Below are 19,315 nucleotides of genomic sequence, written 5' to 3'. Positions count from 1 at the left end.
TTCTGTAATTATTTTTCTTTCTTCACATATATGAAATTTGTGACAAATCAATAAAGATTTTGTCATTGCTTTCTCAAATAATTTAATTTGTTGAAAAAATCACAAACCCTCAAAAATCAGCAGCCCAAAAGAAGTTCTGTCTCCAAGGAAGAATTTCAAACTAAGTTTACAAACATTTCGTTGTTTATTGCCATGGGGAAATTAGGTTTTTAGATGTGATTTTGAAATGGAAAATACATACAACAGAAGAATTAATTCAGTCTTGTCAATTCCCCATGTAAAGTGGAAGTAAAACATTCATTATCTCTGTGCAATACACAGGTGACTTTCACATAGAAATGAGGGATAAGATAGTATTCCTCTTGAATGAAGAACTTCAAGACTTTATTCAAGTTGAAAATCAGCTACTAAGTCAATCTTCTTATAAATTAATGCATTTTCAGAGAATTTTTTTCACTTTTGATTTGTGGTAGAGCAAATAGAGGTCAAGTCTCTTATTTGGCCACAGATTTTCTTACTGTATTTCTGGATATGACTGTATATAAAAAAAGCCTGACCTCAATGTTCTTACAACATGATATTATTTACCAATGAAATTTTGGCACTGCTAAGCTGTCAGACATTTGTCCAAACTTGAGAAAAACTCCCAAGATATGCAAGTTCCAGTATGAGACTGCTTATGAATCATTTTTGAAGGTTAGTAGCAGTAGGCTGAATGCAGTTTTGATCTAACTGATTAGCTCCCTGGTAGTTCTGGATTATATGATCATTTGAAGTCTCTTTTAGGTCCTGCACTGCATTTCTAACTCTTCTGTGCAACCTAAAGCTGAATTTTTTTTTTTTTTGGTGAAAAACAGGTTTTTAAAAGGAGCCACTTAACAGCCAATATATAGGATTTAATCTCAATTATAAGTTGTTTTCTGTGAAAATCTCATTATCTTTATTATTTTTTCTTTCTTCTGTGGAAGCTCTATCTCTTGTTTCCTTTGAATCTGCTGAAAGACCAAACTACTTTCTGTATGTACATGACAATGAAACCATTGGGTTGGAGCAGTGGCAAGCAAGTGCCTCCTTTCAGAGACGAGCCACCTTCTTCCACCACCAGGGTCTCTGGAGTCCAGGGCTCAGTGCCTTCGAACTGCACAGTAAAAAAGGCTTTTTCATCATTCTCACCTCATCCAGTGTTAAAGTGGAAAAGTACGATGATTCAGAAGAATTCAAATATTTCAGTAGCTTTAGTATTGAAGGTAAATTTTGCATAATCCCTAGGGATAAACATTCTTTTTCTGCTTGCCTTCAGAGCACTTTCTTTCTTTCTTGTCTCTCATCAGCTGTAGTAACAAACTTTTTATCCTATTCTTAATTACTTTCTTTGTCTTCCATTCCATCTCAAAATGCTATTATATTCTAATTTTTGCAGATATGATGGTCACTTTATCTTTGAGCTATATTTTCATTGGTTTACCCTTTCAAAAAGAAAGTGGCATGTCACAAAAGGATATATGTTAATACCTCATTAGTAGTCTATAGATATCTATTCTTTTAAATGAATTGAGTAATTGTATTACATCTGCAACCAACAGTATCTTCACTATGTTTAACTGATCTTTTAGGTTTTGAAACAGAGTATATTCTAAAAGTGAATAGCTATTTTTATTGTCAAAGCTTGAAGTGTCTTTTAGCTTGAATGAATTTAAAATACTTGAAACTGAACAAAATCTCACATTTTTTGAAAATTCTAAAGAATTTGTCTACTTGGTTTTCATTTTTTCATTTATCTGAAAATCCCAACGTATGTTATAGCAAAGGCTGTAAATGTATTGTTTATTGACTATAAAATCAATAAACAATACCCTTTCTTTCCTTCTCAGAACTCAGTGCTTCTGTGCCTTACAGAAGGATGTGTGAATGGCGATATGAATCTTGTGCTAATCCTTGTTTTAAGACATGTAGTGATCCTGAAGGAATAGCATGTAAATTTCTTCCTCTGTAAGTAAAATTCGTCTCATACTGCTACTGTGTTGTTTTTCGTATTAAGCATACCATATGCATTCTGAGAATTACTGCTGCTGCAATATGCATTTATTTTTACTACCCCAATTTCAATATCACTCTTATGAGAAACTCTTACAAGTCGTATGAAAACATTGGTTACAAGCCTCTCATTTCCCACAGTTTGTATTCCCTTTAACATGTGATTTCCAACACAAGAATGAGGGTTTGTATTTAGCCCAGAGGATTAGCTTCTGGTAGTGGTTAAGTAGAAAGCTATTAAATTAAATGAAGGTTATTTCCTTCTATGGGTTTGTAGTTGCATCCTAAACCAGCATACCATGATGCTAAAACAACACGCTGTCTGGTGTTTACATGAGAGAGATCAAAAATTGTAGGAATAATAAGGGAGAAATACGCCCTCTCCTGTAAGAACAGGGAACTTTTATACTGGGAGATGCCCATCGACGTGAAGAGAGGGATTTCAGAGCGGTGATGTTACCTTGTGATTTAGTAAACAGGTTTCCTGTCTCCATGGTTCTTCCCTGACCTCTATGAAACCACAGTAAACTAAGAGGAAAAATGCCTAAAAGCACAAAGCACAATGTGGTGGAAAATAAAGGATATTTTAGATTTCAGACTCCCTAGGCATATGCAATTTATGATCAGTAATACTATTAATATTACTAATTTTCTCTGTTCGTATTCTAAGCTTTTTCCTTATGGGAACGCTTATTGTTAATGTCATGATTTTCCTATTGAATAGTCCCCCCAGAATGAAAAAAGGCTTGGGAATATAGTGGTTTGTCTGCATTCTCTAACGTTGAAAGGACACAAGAAAAAGGCTTTATAGAGTCAGTCTAAATATTTTGATATCAAAAATGAACATATCTGGGTAAAACAACAGTCTTGTAGAGAAGTTCAGCATTCTGTGGAAAACCTTTCTGCTTCAGGATCTAAACTTCCACCTAGTTGTGGAAGCAGAATGGTCCAAAGCTATCATGTTCATCAGCCTATGCAAATAATGATTAACACTTTAGAAATAGAATTATGCTGCTCAATAACTTTTTTACCTTGAAATGCCTCAAAATGCTATGTTCATCATTTAATTGGAAAGTTTTCAGAACTCTGAAAAGACAGTCTAATGGTTTGTTTGGCCAAAACAAAATAATTTAAAATTAACTTGTACTTCTACTGTGGCTTTAGAGTTGACTATGCAATATTTTAAAGGGTTGAAGGATGCATGCCATACTGTCCCAAAAACATGATCCTTGATGAGGTCACACTTAGATGTGTTTATCCAGAAGACTGTAAGTATACTTTATTCTGTTGATCTACTCTTACAAATTACTCTAGAAATCTCAGGAAAGGATTAATCAAATGTACATTTTTTTAAATTAAATGCTTTCTCAGAACACCTTTCTGTTGAAGATAGTCTCTCTGGGACATAGACTCCATTTCCAATCATCCAAAATACAGCTTCTGCATTCAAACAAGTTATATTTCAAGTTGAATTCTCGTATTTCTCTAATAGTGGGTCATATATAACCTTTTGTGATTATGTTATACCCAGAGCAACTATATATTTAACTATATAATGCTAGTATATTATGCATCTGTAAGGAAGAGATCCCAGATGAAAGACGCAGAGATGTGACAAAATGTTCAGTCTTTTCAGAGAATGACACACCACTAAAAAATTCAGCTCATCTATTTCATAATTTCTGGTGTGCAAAGATACCACATTATTTGCTTATTTTGGGGGATAAAGTATTATTTTAATATTAAAATGTCACTTTAATATTGTATCTTATTTTATTGTACAGATTTTGAATTAAATACATTATGCTTGATATTTGCTAGTACAAAGTTATCTCGTATAGTATACTATATTCTAATGATGTATTTATTTCAAATATTTTACTATTTTGGATTTACTGAATTTTCTATGGAATTGCCTTGTTGCTTCAAACCTGCTCTGCAAAATCAAGGTTTTCACCAATAATAAAAATTAACTACTTTCATTTCTGCAGAGAAAATTAGAAAACATTTTGAGTCAGCTGAGTTCCTCAAAGTCATCAGATGACCTGGAACCATTGGCAAGATGTGATTTGCTAATATTTAAATGGGGTTTGATATTTAAATGGGCAGTAGATAGATTTGCTATTTTTATTTTCTAATAATACATAAAAGACAGTTAAACACACATTTTTCCTTTTAGGCATACCTGTGACACCTACAGAATCAGAAACTGGACTGAAACCTTCACCGTTAATCTCTCACATGGGTGCTACCACAGAGAGATTTCCTCAGACACCTCCTTTACTTGTTACTTCAGGGAATGAATCAACTCACATCAGTGTGACAGACAAAATAACCATGAGTGCAAACACAGCTTCAAGGGGAATTAATATGTCGGCACAATCCATTACAGACTTTTATTCATTGGAAGCATCTAATGCAGCCACCTATTCAACATTTTCATTACCAAGTACAGTGGAGCCTTCTGATGTACTTCACAGCACAGCCAGCCCTAGTGCCCTTTCCAAACCCATCCCTTCAACAGATTTTCCAATTCTTCTTCAAGCCTCAGCAGTCACTTCACATACTGCCCGCTCTAATGCATCTATAACTTTACCCATTACAATAACAACTCCAACAACCCTGCTCAGTGCAAGTCTTATTCCAACACATTCTGCAGTGTTAACACCCACTTCCCTAGTGGTAGTTTCCTTTTTCACTCGAAACATGAACCAGTCAGCTAGGAACAGTTCGACCTTCCTCAGCACTAACAACTTTAACCTCTGAGATATCTTTTGTCACTTCTGAGCTGCCTGCAGGGATTGGGAAGAGTAGGAGTCCTTCAGTAAGTCATCCTAAGGGAGCAGAAATACACTCTGAAGTGTCTTTGTCTGCCTTGCTGGCTGACAGAGCAACTTTCATAAGACCTGTATTTCTTCTAGGTCCACGATTGACACTAAGCACATCTACTTCTCCTATATCTGCTTTGTCTGTTAGAACTAGGTCTGGCGTTACTCAAACTGCGGTTTACCCAACACCCATTTCTGCACTGACTTCAACTGCTCCTCAAATTCCAATGACTACTAGATTTTCTAGCTCTAAGACAAGTTTTCCTCAATTAATCACAGTTTCATATTTCAAAACAGCAAAACCCTTGTCTAAAACTTCTCTGATATCATGAAATGCTAGTTCTTCAACTAATTTTCCTCCAAAGCCATTTTCATCTTCAGTGCAAATTTCAATGAGTGTTCCTGAGCAGACATCTCCATTAAAAAAGGGCAGTATTTCTGCTGCTCTGCCAATAATGACAATATCTTCACCTCAAGTTGTTTCTCAAATCCCTATAAACACTTCTTCAAGTCCTGCAACATGCACGGTATCTACACCAGTGCATTCTCTGTTTACCTCCCTGAAGCCCAAAGCTATAGCAGGTGCCATGGTTACCTCTGAAAATCTTTACACAGTACCTTCTGGTGCTTCCATTCCTCCAGTCAATTCAACAATCTTTGATAGGTCTGTAGTAAGTAAAGCCTCCACAGAAAATAAGCATATAATGCACACTGATTTATTTTCATTGTCATCCATTTCTAAGAAGCCAATGAAATCCATTATGTCTGCACTCTTCCCTCTCAGGACATTGGTATTACCTCTAAATGCTACATCAATAACCACTTCAGAACTTACAGAGTACCCAAAAAGTTCAGATACAGTATTGAAAACTGACCCTGTGGCTCAAAGTTCAGGCACTTTCATTTCCAAAGATCTTCCTTTTACAAGGTCATTATCTTTATTTACAACCTTGTTATCAACATAAGTACCATATTATGTGACATCTCAGACTACAAGTTCTTCATTTATTCCCATAGTCAGTAGCACATCATCACTAACACAAAATATAAGTGCTACCCAAGCATCAGTTTCATCTCTAGATACACAAGGAACTTCAAAAATTCCAATTATAGACCTTGTAACTTCTGTGGATTTTTCTAAATTCACTTTAAAAATAAGTCTCTCTACCAACTTTTCAGCTGCACTAAAAACATCCATTGTAATGCCCTCTTTACTAATGCCTACAACTTCTGACGTCACTTTAGTAAGCCAGCCCTCTATGCCTTCACCTCCTCCTAAGATCACTCCTATCTCTAATGTTTCTCTAGGAAAGCCGAGTTCTTCGGTAAGTTCTTCAGAAGAAGATGGAAAAATATCAGCCATATCAGCTGGAATCATCACTCCGTCCACTACACCAATGATCACGAACACAACAGTGAATGCTACATCCTCAAAAGCACCTTATATTTTTGCAAAAATGCTGCCTAGTTCTTCAGCCAGTTTATTAGTTACTTCAGGAGCTACCCTAGCCTCTAGGATCACAACAAAAACCACTGATTCTTTTGTCATCAATTTGGATTTTTATATGGCTTCAGCTTCAGTTCCTACCACCACAGAAGCACACAAATCTTTATTTACAACTGCAGTAACTCAAGCTTCACAGAGCACTAGAGAAACTCCAAAGATTAACATAATGAAAACAACTGGTACTACAAGTCCATTATCACAGATGAAGAGTACCTCATACATAGCATCAGAAGTTGAATACACAACTTCATTTGAAAAAACTGTGGATATTTCAGAAGGTGGTCAGACTTCACATGAGCAAAGAAATGCTACCAAGATGAAGACAACCACAACTGACAAATCTTCCCCACCTTATTTGCCAGTAACTGCAGTTCAGAGTTTGCTTTTTTCAAGAAATACAACCTCAGTCAAAAATATCTCTGTTTCTGGAGTCCTGGGTGTAACAACATCAGATACGTCCAAAATGCCAACACAGAAACCCATTACACCTTACTTTAGTGTAACAGAGGCCACAGAGCTGCAAACCAGAACTATAATAGATATATCTCATTCTAGTGGTAGAATGGCTCTGCCTTCCTCTTCAGAAATGACGCCTGTAGCTGACAAGGTTTACTTTGGCACCATGATGCATACACTGATGTCTACATCTTCTGAGTGTGTGGTATGATCAGTCTTACTTGCCCCTACATGTTAAAATATATATTAATTTTCAGTCCATTCTGTTATTCTACCTATCTGAGATTTAAAATATTTCCTATTTTCTATTTAATTTACTTTTTAAAAAAATTCTCAGTTATTCTTAGAGAATAGTTTTATTGCTGCTCTTACATTGCCCTGATATATTCTGCAACTTGGATGTATTGCTCTGAAAAAAAAAAGGCTTTAAAGCCATGTTATTGTTCTAGATAGCTAAATATATTTCTGAGCTGCAGAAAAAGGCATAATCCTTGGAATTTTGGTGTTTCTGCATAATCTCACCCTGACTTTCCTTTTTCCACTTGTTTCTTTGTCATAGGGTTTAAAATGATGGGAATGCATGGTTTTCTGTTTCTTAAAATGCTTCAGATTATTACTGATGATAACGTGTAGCCTCAATGCATAATGCTTTACATAGGGTATTCCACCAAAGCTGGATGGAACAGGAAGGGTGTGAATGAATGGACATGCATCATTGTCACTGGTTACTACCACACAGATGCAAGTCATTCCAAAATAAGCAATGAGGAGCAGGTAGATGTGGTAAATCTCTCTCAGACCTGGGAGATGGACAAGTAATTTCTTGGACTTCATAAGACCAATGAAGTTAAAGTTGACTCTGGTTGTTTTTTCCTTATATGACAGCCGAGATACCTCGAACCTGTTGACAAATGTAGCCAGTATGTCTGTGTTAATATGGGTTGGATGTTATACAATCTTTCAAGGAACTGCCCTAAGGATGTGCTGAAGCCAGGTTGTGGTTTTCGAGGAATGCCTGTTCAAGTTAACACTGATAGCTGTTGTCCAGAATGGGAATGTCCCTGTAAGTTGCTGTTTTATTTTTAAGTAAAACATGGAGCCTTGGTACATTTCAATTAATAAAATAAAGGGTTATTACAATGAGAATGAGGGGTTAAACAGTGGAATGAATTAAAAAGAGGTATTCATCAGCAAAGCAGAACTAAATATACTGAATGTTTTGGTACCTTTGAATTGACATTCAGGAGAAGCAAAATATTTTTTTTTTAATGAAAACATTGAGATGACATCTGCAATGCGAACACCAATATTTCTCAGCTGAGACTTTTCAGAATTTTTATCAGTAGAAATGTTAAAATTTCAACATTTCATGAAGAAAAATAAATTAAGTACTAGATTTTCTGAAAGACAGAACCCTCATATTTCATTTAGCTCTAATTGCAGTTTTTATTCAAGTGCAGAGACTGGTGGATGAATGTCTGCAGGGGGAACAAAAAGGCTAAAGACAAGTCATATTTAAAACCTTGTAGTATTAATGAAATCAATATTGCACTTTATATTTGCTTCAAGATAAGACAGATAAGTCCCTTGTCAGTATTTCAAATTATCTATCTATCTATCTATCTATCTATCTATCTATATTTATGCATATATTTTATCTCACACTGTGCAGATTCATTAACCTTGCCTTTAAAACATTGACTTAAGTGAAAATTGTCACCAATTTAAACATTCTCCCCTACCCTGGGCACACAGAAGCAGGTTAAGGTATTTCCACTGAGTAACCTAAACACTTTCTTCTGCTTATGGCTGAATATGCTGCCTGCAGAACAAGGTCATCTATCTATCTATCTACTATGAATGTATATGCAAAAGCAAATAATGTTAGAACTGAAAGCTTTTAGAAATGCCCTGTATTCAGTTTTGTGGTAACCTCATTAAATGACAGTTCTTTTTTAGGTCAGTGTTCTGTACTGTCTGAACTGAGTGTTATTACGTTTGATGGAAACAACATAGCCCTCTGCAATATGGCTTCCTATGTTTTAGTCAAGTTACCAGGAGAAATTATTGTTGCTCATATTGAAAAATGTCCTGCTAATCAGGTAAAATTTTTGAATTTATGTAATAATTATAATTGTTCCTTGAATTTTTGTGTTATAAGTTTGAAATTCTGCAAAAATATGTCAATTAAAACTTATACATAAAAGCCATACTCAATGAAAAATGCCAAGTTGTTTAATTTTCAAGAAGCATGCTTAATAATGCTGTCTAGAGAAAAAAATTTTATCTTGAGTTGAATACTAATTGTTGTGTTATAAGGAAATTCAAATGTAAGTTCCTTTTAAATTATCATAGGTGACATAACTTCTGAATATGCATGTCTCCTTTCAGGTTCTTCACACAGAAGTGTTCCTGTAACCTTGACTTTGTACTGTACAATATGGTCAAAATACAAAAATATTTTTAATAGTCAAAAATTATATTTTGTAGTTATTTTAGGAAAGTATTAATGACTTTGTGATGAGCTGTTCTTCGTAGTTGTCTAACTCTTGTCTACACAGGAGATTCAACCACTCTATTTTTAGATTGCCAGTTTAGATCAGGTCAGTCTCATCCTTAGAGTCTGTACAAATATTTCCTTTGCATTGTCGACAGTCCTAGTTTATGCAGCCCTTGAGCAACTGGATTGAGTCCATCTTTGGTTTGTCGACAAACCAGTCAGTGATGAGGGGCTTCAACAGGCTTCTAGCCTTCCCATCCCTCTTATTACTCTCACTGGGCAACTGTATGTTCGAACTTTAAGACCGTTAAGGGCATTGCATTGTTTTAGAGGTTTTCTACTAAATTGCTCTCTTGTTTCCTGGCTGCAGTCTAGAGAAGGGAATGCAGAACACATATGCAGATGAGTTTTAGAAGTCTGCATGTTTAGTTCTTCATGAGATATTTTTTGAAAGGGCCTTTCAGCATATGCACAGAATTTGCTGCAGTGTGTGTATTTTTTATTATTTGTAAGGAATATATTAAATCAATTTAATTATGTAGCTGATTGTAGAAGAACATTAAAGACAAAGAAAATAGTAACTTTTTTTTCTAAATAAAATGCTACTGATTATTATTGCGCTTCTAATTTATTTTTGTTTTCCAGAGTGCAAATTCAATAAGAAAACTAGTAAGTGCTTACTTATTTTGCTAATTATAAAATGCATTAATATTAAAAGATATTATTAAAGTAATAAAAAAAATTCCAATAGCACAGGCACAGAATTAGAAAAATGATAGTAACAAAACTTGTTTGTTGCTTTTCTTTCAAGGTGCCACCGGCAAACACTTCAGGGCTCTGTTTTAAGAAATTGAATGTCACAACACACACATGTCAAATACTTATCAATCGTTTAGCAAGAAAAGTAAGTATATATCAGCAGTGTGTGTACTCTTAAAAAATAGCTGGAAAGCTATGTTGTTGTAGAATGTGATATATCAGAATTAAAATGAAACACAGGATTAGGACTACTTTTGCAGTTCAGGTTCCCAGTAATTCATGCTATGCTAGAAGCAAAACAATATACATTTCTGGTACCATGCTTCATTTAAATGTCATTTTTCCAAAATGACATTTTAAAGTTCTTTTAAGATTTTTAAGAAGCTGCAAAAGCAGTTATGCCTGAGACTATACTTCCAGAAACCCTAGAACCCTAGACATGATAAATTCTTAAGCTACTTTTCCTGCTAGTCAGTAACAAGTCAGAACAGATGACTTTGAATAAGTGGAATGAGGTTTTGTTTTATCATACAATATATGATAAATAAGAGTTATTCTTTCCTTAATTAGAATTTTTTTTCCTCATACCTACTTCATTTGCAGTTTTTGGAAGTAGCACTGGTGGGAAGCTCTCTGATTTAAGCACTGTGACTGTCATATGTGGTAGAGGCTGTGAAAAAAACCTTTTGTTATAAAATAGAAATGCATATAAAATACATCATTGCAATCTGGCTTTGTTTCTAAAATGTGTTTGGTTTATTTTAGGTAATTGTGGATTCTGTAATTCAACCATTACCATTTTCAAAAGAAGGACTGAGTGTTCAGGATACTGGTGCAATGTATGTTGTTAATACCCCAGCTGGTATTAGCATCAAGTGGGCTCATCTTACAGGCATCATAGATATACAGTATGGATTACACTCCAACACATCGAGGAAGACAGAAGGACTTTGTGGTGAGGCTATGGTGGCAATTCTTTTCTTATTTAGAAACTTCCCAATAGAAATTTGCAGCTCCCTTTTGTGTCTGTGACCAGCTGTCCCTATAGCTCTCCTTGTGACCCTCATTAACTATGCTGACAATCCTATATGAGGGCCTGTGAAAGACTATTAATAATAATAAATTAATTGTTCTGTTTAAAATCACCGTGTGATAATAAAGTACTTTGCAGAACAAGTAGTGATCAGCACCTTGTATCTAAATAACTTTAAAAAAATCTACTTATTTCATTTACTTATTTCTGCCTGTTTTAAGAGTATTGCTGAAGCCAAGTAAAGAAAAAGAAAATTTTTAGTGAAGTGGCTGCTAAAGAAGTTCAGGTAGTGACAGTATATTTCAGTGATTATGGAGAAAAGAATAACTGTCTGAAGTTAACAGTAGCAGCTTATTGCTATGAAAATACTGACAAAAGTTGTATCTTGGGAAGGGTCCAATTCTTGTGAGGATAGTGAATTTAGAATGTGTATTTAGACCTCTTGAGGCTGGGTCTAGGGTCCAAAACTGTGCTGAGTTGTCTCAGTCTTGAATTACAATGATAGTAAATGTAGCAGGTTTCAGGCTTCTCTTAAGTCTTTTTATAATTCTTCCAGTATGAATAATATAAAGTCTAAGCAGGTAATTTAAAATTACTTAAATTTTATCATAAATGTTCATTTTCTGGTGGTTTTTAATTTTACATAATCTACTTCATATTGAAAAGGAAAATGAACTTTTTATAATCTTTTAAACCACTTTTAGTTTTAAAAACTAAAAAGCAAATCAGATATGCTTTAAATATAAATATAAACAAATCAAGTCTTTAAAATCAATTTCTATATTCTGCTTGAACAAAAGATCTAGTGAGAGAAGGTGAAGGCTGGCCCTGCATGTTTTCCCAGTATCATGCCATCTTCTCTATGCGTGCAGAACGAGTGGGATGAGATGAGGTCAAATGTAGGAAGACTTACAGAATAGTTCCTCTTTGTGTCATGGAAAGATAAAGAGAGTAAGACAATGCAGACAAATCCAAACTTAGCTTAAAAGTGTTGCACTACCTAATATTTTGCAGTAAATTCTGAAGCTTTCTTTGGTGCTTCTTTCCTTTCTCTGCTGTTTGTTCCTGTCTGGGATTCTGCAATCTTCTTCTTCTCATCCTAGGAAAAATTGTGGGACTATGTGGTAAATTTGCTTTATTTTTAAAGCTGTATTGATTCTGCAGTTCTGCAGCATGGCCTTAAAAATTCTAAGTTTGTGATCTGCAGCAAAAAGCATAAGAGTTAAGAATACTGGAAAGTGGTGCTACTGTAAAATGCTTCTTATTTAAATGCCATCTTCTGTATTTCTCCATGCTGTCTGAAAGAACAACAGCCTGCTACACCAAGCTCATCCAGTTCTAACAAAGGACCCTGGAGAGCATCAGACTGCAGGGCTGAAAGCATGAGGGCAAGGGCTTAGGATGTGCTTACCTGTGCAGAAGGAAAGTGAAAACAAGAGAGGAGCTCTGCCTGATCAGTACCCGAGACATAAAAACGCCAGTATGAAGATCAAAGTTTTGGCATTACTCACTTGTTCTCACTTAAAGAGATCATATAGTTTAATTGATTAATCAACAGAATGCATACAATAATGAATTCAGGTAGACAATGAATGTCAGAGGTCTGGGAAGGTTGTTTTTTATAGTGGTTTTGTATTAATAAATTGAGTAAGAACAATATTTTCTCTAGATAAAGCAATTTGTTCAACCAAAGATTCTTTTCATAACTTCTTGCACTTAGAATGTTCAATTAAATTTCAGTACAGTGTCAAATAATCAGTGACGAGCACTTAATTTGAAAACCATCTACTGTTACTCCCAAGGAACTAACTGATATTCAGTGAATGAGATCAGAATCTAGTGCTGTGTCAGTGAATTTGCTACAGTCAACAGCACATTTTGGTAGCAGTTTTTCTCAAAAGTAAATTGCTGTGAAGGATATCATGAGTTGTGTTGTATGATCTACTTGCTTTACTAAGCCATTGAGCTGAGAAGTAGAATCACGAGCAGGAAGTTGCAACTGCAGTGGATATACAGCTGCTTTAACTTATATCTCAGGTGACTAAGTTGCACAGGTCAGCCTGCTGCAGTGTTGATCATAACTTATCAAGTGCACTTTTCTTTCCCAAATGAAATGTGGCATGTTTGTTTGTGCTTTGAATATGACGCTCTGTCTCCAGGGGTCTGTAATGGAGATCCTAGTGATGACTTGAAAATGCAAAACATGACCATAATTACAAATATGGAGGAAATCGAAATGTTCATTAAGAGTTGGGAAATTGAGAAATCACTTGATGTAACAACCAGGAGGCCAGCAAGAAATTGTACTGAAGATAACTGCTCATACTGTATGGAACTGTTAAACAGAAGCACTTTCATCCCTTGTCACAAGAAAGTGAGTATGATGATCATAAAAATTGCAGGAGCAAATCTAATAAAAGTTGTATAATTAAGAAAAGCGTGATGGATACACGCACATTTTTCATGTTTTGCTTATTTTTATTATTTGACAATGGAATGGATGGTTGTAATACCCCTGTCACGTTGGCTTTAGTACTTTAGTCATGTTGTCCATTGTAAACACACATCTATATTGATCCCTGTGCTATTACGCTGTTTTTTTGAAATTATTTAATGGGCAATTGTCAAAGAAGAGACAACGGATCATCATGTCAAGATATACACATTCCGAAGGTGTTATTTTTATTAAATGCTTAACATGGATCACTAGAACAGAAAACCTCATGCTTCTCCTGCACACAACAGCGATTCATGCAGTTGGAGACTTATTGGACTAAAGAAATTTTCAGTTAAAAATTTTTGACATAGTCAAATATTATGTTGACAATTTTGTTGCATTTCTTACAGAAATCACTATCATTTGTTTCCACAAACGGTAGTTTCTAATGGGGATATAGCTGTAGCATGCAGACTATCACTAGAGGTGGGTAGTGCAGCACAGCTGCTTCCCAGAACAGAAAATGAGGAAGCCCCAAATCCCTGAGGTCTGACTGACTTCCCCCACTTAACTAAAAATAAAAAGGATTAATTACTCAAGTGGCCCTTTCTTCCTGAGAGATACTGGAGTTCCCATTCCTAATTCATTTCTTCTTGTTCTGCCTTTCCACCCTTAGTTCTTATTGTGTTACACTTTAGTTTTCATCACAGACAAATGCTGTTAAAGGTGTTGCATGCAGCTGAGCCCCGTCTTTCAAATTCCTGAGACCTCTCGTCAATTTCCTGTGGTAGAAAAAATTCAGGGAGTTCTTCTGAAAGGAAGGAACTAAAGTAGTTTCTTTATATACAAAATTAATAGATATTTGCCTCAGAAACTTAGTGGGAGGGAGCAGTGGTTTGGAATCTATAAGATAGAGTAGCACCAGTGAGTAGTAGGATGCTTTGTGTAATTGTTTTGACATAACTAATTTTATAATAATTTAAGGAAATCTGAGGAGTCAGAATTCCTACTGCATATACATTCCCAGGAGAACTCTAATAGGGCATCTTTTCCTGGTTTATAGCAAAAACTGATGTACCATCAACATTTTCAAGGGGTTGGTTCATCCATTGTGAAATTTGTTTTTTTTCATATACAAGATGGTGGCAGAGCTAGAGTGGATGGAGCATACTGTGCACTCTGGCAGGGAGCAGCTCGTCAAGGATAGGTAACACAGTCATCAGAATCATCATGACCTTCTTGGCAGAAGTGAGAGACTGCTTGAAAACTTACTGAAATCACAGGGAGAACTCGGCTGCAACACAGTAGTGAACAGGCAGAATGAAATAAAATCTGACTTTTACATGTTGTTAAAAATTTATGCAAACAAATCCAACAGAAATAAGATGGGTTGCACCACCTGCATTTAGACTCAGTAACATAGGCTATCAGGTCCTACAGACACAGAAACAGAGTAACAAGTAATTAATTCACAGAAGGATTGTATGGAAGGTATAGCAGCAACGTTTAGCTGAGATTGTTCACTTTTAGTTGACAGGGCTATACTGAAAAGTTCTTGTAAGTAGTGTGACAATCTCACTAGGTCTGTGTTCTGTGTCTGCTGATGAGCACAGAAAATTCGTCAGTTTAAGTTTTGCAGAATGAGTGTTCTGACAAAAATGATATGTTTTAATTTAGACACTGCTAACAATTTTTTCCCTTATGGCTATATTATTTCTCTTAATTACTGATTTATTTTAATTACAGAAAGTCCTTATACTTGTTAATTCCCAATTGCAATATGTTCCTAGGTGTCACCACAGGAATTTTGTGAGAAGATGTGGATCAACAGTTCTAATTTTTGGAATTATGAGTGTGATGCGCTTTCTGCATATGTGGCTTTGTGCAACAAGCACAACATCTGCATTAAATGGAGGACACCTGATTATTGTTGTAAGCAGACAGCCATGTTCTGTACCCCTATGTGGCTTTAGTGATGAAGTTTTTCGAGTGATAAGTTAAAAATATATTTCTTTCTATTATTCTTGTAAGTAACATCTCAATTTATCACAGCATTGATAAATCAGGGTACAAGTTCTTAAGATACATATACATCATTTAGTCATGAATGAATTTTAATCTCCATTGAATTAGCTGCTGTAACAGAGTACTGTTAAAAGTATAAATGCATGCTTTCTGTGCTAACTCACTTGTTATTACTACCTATTTATCCAATGAAATTCTGAAAGAATACAGAAGCACTCAATGTCCTTTTTTATTCCTTGCAGCACTGAACTGTCCTGAGGGCAAGGAATACAAGCCTTGTGTGCAACCCTGTGAAGCCAAGACATGCTTGAATAAATGGTTCTATGAAGATTCTCCCTGTTCCTATTTAAGGGAAGACTGTGTGTGTAAAAATGGCACCATTCTGCATAGAACAGACTCTGACCTCTGTATACCAGAAGAAAAATGTAGTAAGTACAGTAGGACAGAGTAGTTTTGCAGTTATGAAATATTAACCGCAGTTATATTAACAGTTCATGGTACGAGATGAGTTTAAGTTCTGTGTCAGTCCTCAGTAAGCGTGAATCTGAGAAAGGTCCCTTGAACAGAGCCTACCTTTTTCTCAAGCTGCAGCAGTTTGTGTTTTCAGTTATCTTGGCTTTAAGACCCAGTGCTGATGTACCCCTACTGGGGGGAAAATAGTGGTCATTCTTCTATAGCTCCCAGGCTTTCCTCCCTTGAGAACTTAGGAAGGAATAACCTGGGCAGGTTCTGTCCCTTGCCCTCACCCATTTTCACCATAGTGAAGCATTTGTTCCTTTGGGGCTCTTAAGGTCATCATCCTTTTTCTTGGATTCTTTTATCATAATGCTCCACAGTGATATTATTTTATGCAGAATGTTATGCAAGTCGTGGTTGCTTGCAGGAAATGGGACCTGTCTGCTTGTTGAAGGGATATCACGGGGGTTTGTTTTTCCCAGCATGTACAGATAATAAAGGAGAGCCCCGCTCTGCTGGGGAGATCTGGAATGGGTCCATGAGAGGGTGCTGCATGTACAGCTGTTTAGAAAATGGAAGCATTGTTGCTGTAGAACCTGAATGCAATGAGGATCCAGCACCAGTCTGTGAAAGAGAAGGGGAAGTTCTACTCGATGTCATTGAAGAGAGAGCTTGCTGTCCCAAGAAAGTTTGTGGTATGTACCACATTTGTGTTCAGTAACAGAAGTCTAAGTGCATGACATTCACAGGCAGCTGAAAAACTTTAAATTCAAGGTAACATTTTTTAGAATTAATTTTCAAGTACTTGTGGCTGGTTGGGCCAGCAATTGAGGCTTCTATTCTTTATAAGAATTATTCACTGAAAAAATTTTTTTCTTAGAGGTCCACCAGTTAAGCAAATCTTCTGTTAAAAATTATTTTTTAAGCTCTTGCATGGAATTTAATAATAAATTGATATATATTCAATGATAGAAGTACCTTGGTATTTGGGGAAGTCATCAGAGATTGCTTGCTTTTCTTTCTAGTGCTTTGGTGTGAAGAGCAGTATCCTCTGATCTACTGCTGTTTCCCAGAAGAAGTTTTTTGGGAGCTGATCTCTGAATACTAATATTCTGCCTAGCAATGATTGTTAAGAAAAAGAATAAGTTTTTTGCTCTTAAAATATTAAGCAAAATATACTAATTTCTTCATAACATATTCGAGGCAGATGAGAATATATGGTCCAGCTGATATGGTCCTTTTGCTCATTAGATACCTGTAACCAATACTGTATTGTGAATTTGCTAAAGGAACATCAATGGGACTTTATAGCTGGTTTCATGTATAGGAAGCAGAGCAAGTGAATACCAGTTTTAAGAGGGATATAACTGCTTGCTTGGGTTGAGCTCAAAAATCTATGTGATGGTATGGAGTGAACTTTAAGCTGACTTTGGCTGCTCTTGTTTTGTGGATCTCTGTACTAGATGGTATAAATAGTTTGAACTATAGGACTTGCACTTGCAGCTGTTTAAAGATGTCAAAATTGATTGTTTTTTATCCCACAGAATGTAACATGTCACTGTGTGATGCCATTATTCCAACATGCAAACCCAATGAACAATTAGTGGTAGGCTACCAGCCCCTGTCCTGCTGCCCACAGTACCGATGCGGTAAGGGAAATACAAAACCACAGTTAGTGGAAAGTTTTCCATACTTGTATTGTATGTTGGGAGAAAATTTGTGTTACAAGTTGGTTTGATTGCTGACAGAATGGGACACTCTAAATAGCACCAGGCGACAATGTATGTTTTTTTAAACATTCTCCAATATTTTTTTGTGTTTGTGTTTTTTGTTACTCCTGATTTACAATCACTTTGGTGTATTTTATTTTACATAGTATATGAAGAATATATTTTTTAATCTTTTTGTATTGTTTCAGTGACTCCTTTAAAAAAGTTGTTTGTTTCACATCCTACAGAATGTGATCCTTCAGTTTGTTTTAATGCCTCCCAGCCAGACTGCCGAGAAGATCAATTTATTGTTGAAGCAAAACAGGAAGATCCCTGTTGTTTCTCTCATCTCTGTGGTAAGAAGCCTCTAATATTTTTATGGAGAGCTTAGGAATAGTCAAGTATTTACAAAAATAGACTATAATTCTAAACCAAGTAACTTAAGGTAGGAATGCTTGGAGAGGTCAGTGAGATTTCACACAGATCTGGCTGACTGGAGCATAATTATCCTTGGATTTGGGGATCTTTTCTTTCCAACATAATTTTGAACATCATATTTGAACTTTGTTTAGTTTTTATATCCATAAAAACCTTAGAAGTTCTGTTATCTGAGTAACAAACACAATACTGCTTGTTATATAGTCTATTAGATGGAATTCACATGTGCTAACTTTTTAGTATTTAAAACTTTGTAAATGTCTGATTTTTTTTTAAATTTAGTTTGTGAATCCTGTATTGAGCCTGTTCCCTTGTGCAGTGAAGGGGAAATTCTCACTGTAGACCTTAATACCATACACTACTGTTGTCCTCATTACTACTGCGGTGAGTGTAACTGCTGTGAGTTCAATATGTCACCAAATTCTGTAGAAATGACAGACAGTGTGTGGGTGTGTGGGGATTTGTTTAGATTCAGCAGTTAGGGTGGGCTACAGGTATAGACTAAGAGATCCGAATGAGGGTGTCCTCGTTTGAGGTATGTTCAAGCTTCTTGGTATACTCAGTGGTGGGCTAACAAACCCAGTCAGTGGAGTCTGGAGAGGTTATTTAGTTCACCAGACAGAATACTGTTATTTTCACAGTGATCTAAATACCAGTGTATTAATGTGGCACTGAATCCTATCCTTGGAGTATTAATATGCAATTGTTCATATATTCAAACAAATTTAATAAAACAGCTTCCATGTTGTTTTTTTGTTCTAAGACAACTAAAATCACTTTTGAAAATCTTTGTTTAGTTTTTCATTCCAAGTATAATTCAGATGCTTAAGAAATACAATAATATTTATATAGAAGAATGTTATTTTAGAAATGTAATTTCTAAATGTATTTTAGAAAAGTAATGTAAGCTGGAAAACATGAAGGAAAGTTGAATACATTCTCATATGTCTTTTCCCCTCATTTAGTTTGTGATGAAAATCTTTGTTCTGAGCCTCCTATGATTTGTACAGATGACATGACACCTGTGAAGGAAAAAATACTTGGGCAATGTTGTCCTGAATGGCATTGTGGTAATTATTTCTTTATTCCTTAGTCACAGCTGTTAACCAAAGCTAAGAGTTAGCTAATTGATT

At 35.5% G+C, this 19,315-nt stretch overlaps 1 protein-coding gene across 4 annotated transcripts in view; it reads left to right on the top strand.

The window, feature by feature from the left end:
- The window catches only part of OTOGL (otogelin like), a 95,016-nt gene that overhangs the window by 58,625 nt on the left and 17,076 nt on the right, over positions 1 to 19,315 (top strand). For 3 of the 4 annotated variants that reach the window (XM_042017673.1, XM_042017675.1, XM_042017672.1), the window contains exons 33-50: positions 969 to 1,247; positions 1,872 to 1,989; positions 3,223 to 3,302; positions 4,214 to 4,483; positions 6,171 to 7,030; positions 7,711 to 7,888; positions 8,785 to 8,927; positions 9,971 to 9,994; positions 10,137 to 10,229; positions 10,850 to 11,039; positions 13,277 to 13,491; positions 15,345 to 15,486; positions 15,822 to 16,007; positions 16,518 to 16,730; positions 17,580 to 17,684; positions 17,993 to 18,100; positions 18,465 to 18,566; positions 19,148 to 19,252. In XM_042017673.1, coding sequence (XP_041873607.1) covers positions 969 to 1,247; positions 1,872 to 1,989; positions 3,223 to 3,302; positions 4,214 to 4,483; positions 6,171 to 7,030; positions 7,711 to 7,888; positions 8,785 to 8,927; positions 9,971 to 9,994; positions 10,137 to 10,229; positions 10,850 to 11,039; positions 13,277 to 13,491; positions 15,345 to 15,486; positions 15,822 to 16,007; positions 16,518 to 16,730; positions 17,580 to 17,684; positions 17,993 to 18,100; positions 18,465 to 18,566; positions 19,148 to 19,252 — 3,411 coding nt within the window. The remainder of the gene's footprint in view (positions 1 to 968; positions 1,248 to 1,871; positions 1,990 to 3,222; positions 3,303 to 4,213; positions 4,484 to 6,170; positions 7,031 to 7,710; positions 7,889 to 8,784; positions 8,928 to 9,970; positions 9,995 to 10,136; positions 10,230 to 10,849; positions 11,040 to 13,276; positions 13,492 to 15,344; positions 15,487 to 15,821; positions 16,008 to 16,517; positions 16,731 to 17,579; positions 17,685 to 17,992; positions 18,101 to 18,464; positions 18,567 to 19,147; positions 19,253 to 19,315) is intronic. The other variant, XM_042017674.1, reaches the window with a different exon arrangement.

Source organism: Corvus kubaryi, unplaced genomic scaffold, assembly GCF_017639235.1.
Source record: "Corvus kubaryi isolate FWS band 111438036 unplaced genomic scaffold, C.kubaryi_AGA036_p1.0 137, whole genome shotgun sequence".
Classification (NCBI taxonomy): Eukaryota; Metazoa; Chordata; class Aves; order Passeriformes; family Corvidae; genus Corvus; species Corvus kubaryi.
The sequence above is the reverse complement of the archived record's forward strand: the minus strand, read 5'-3'. Positions and strand labels throughout refer to the sequence as shown.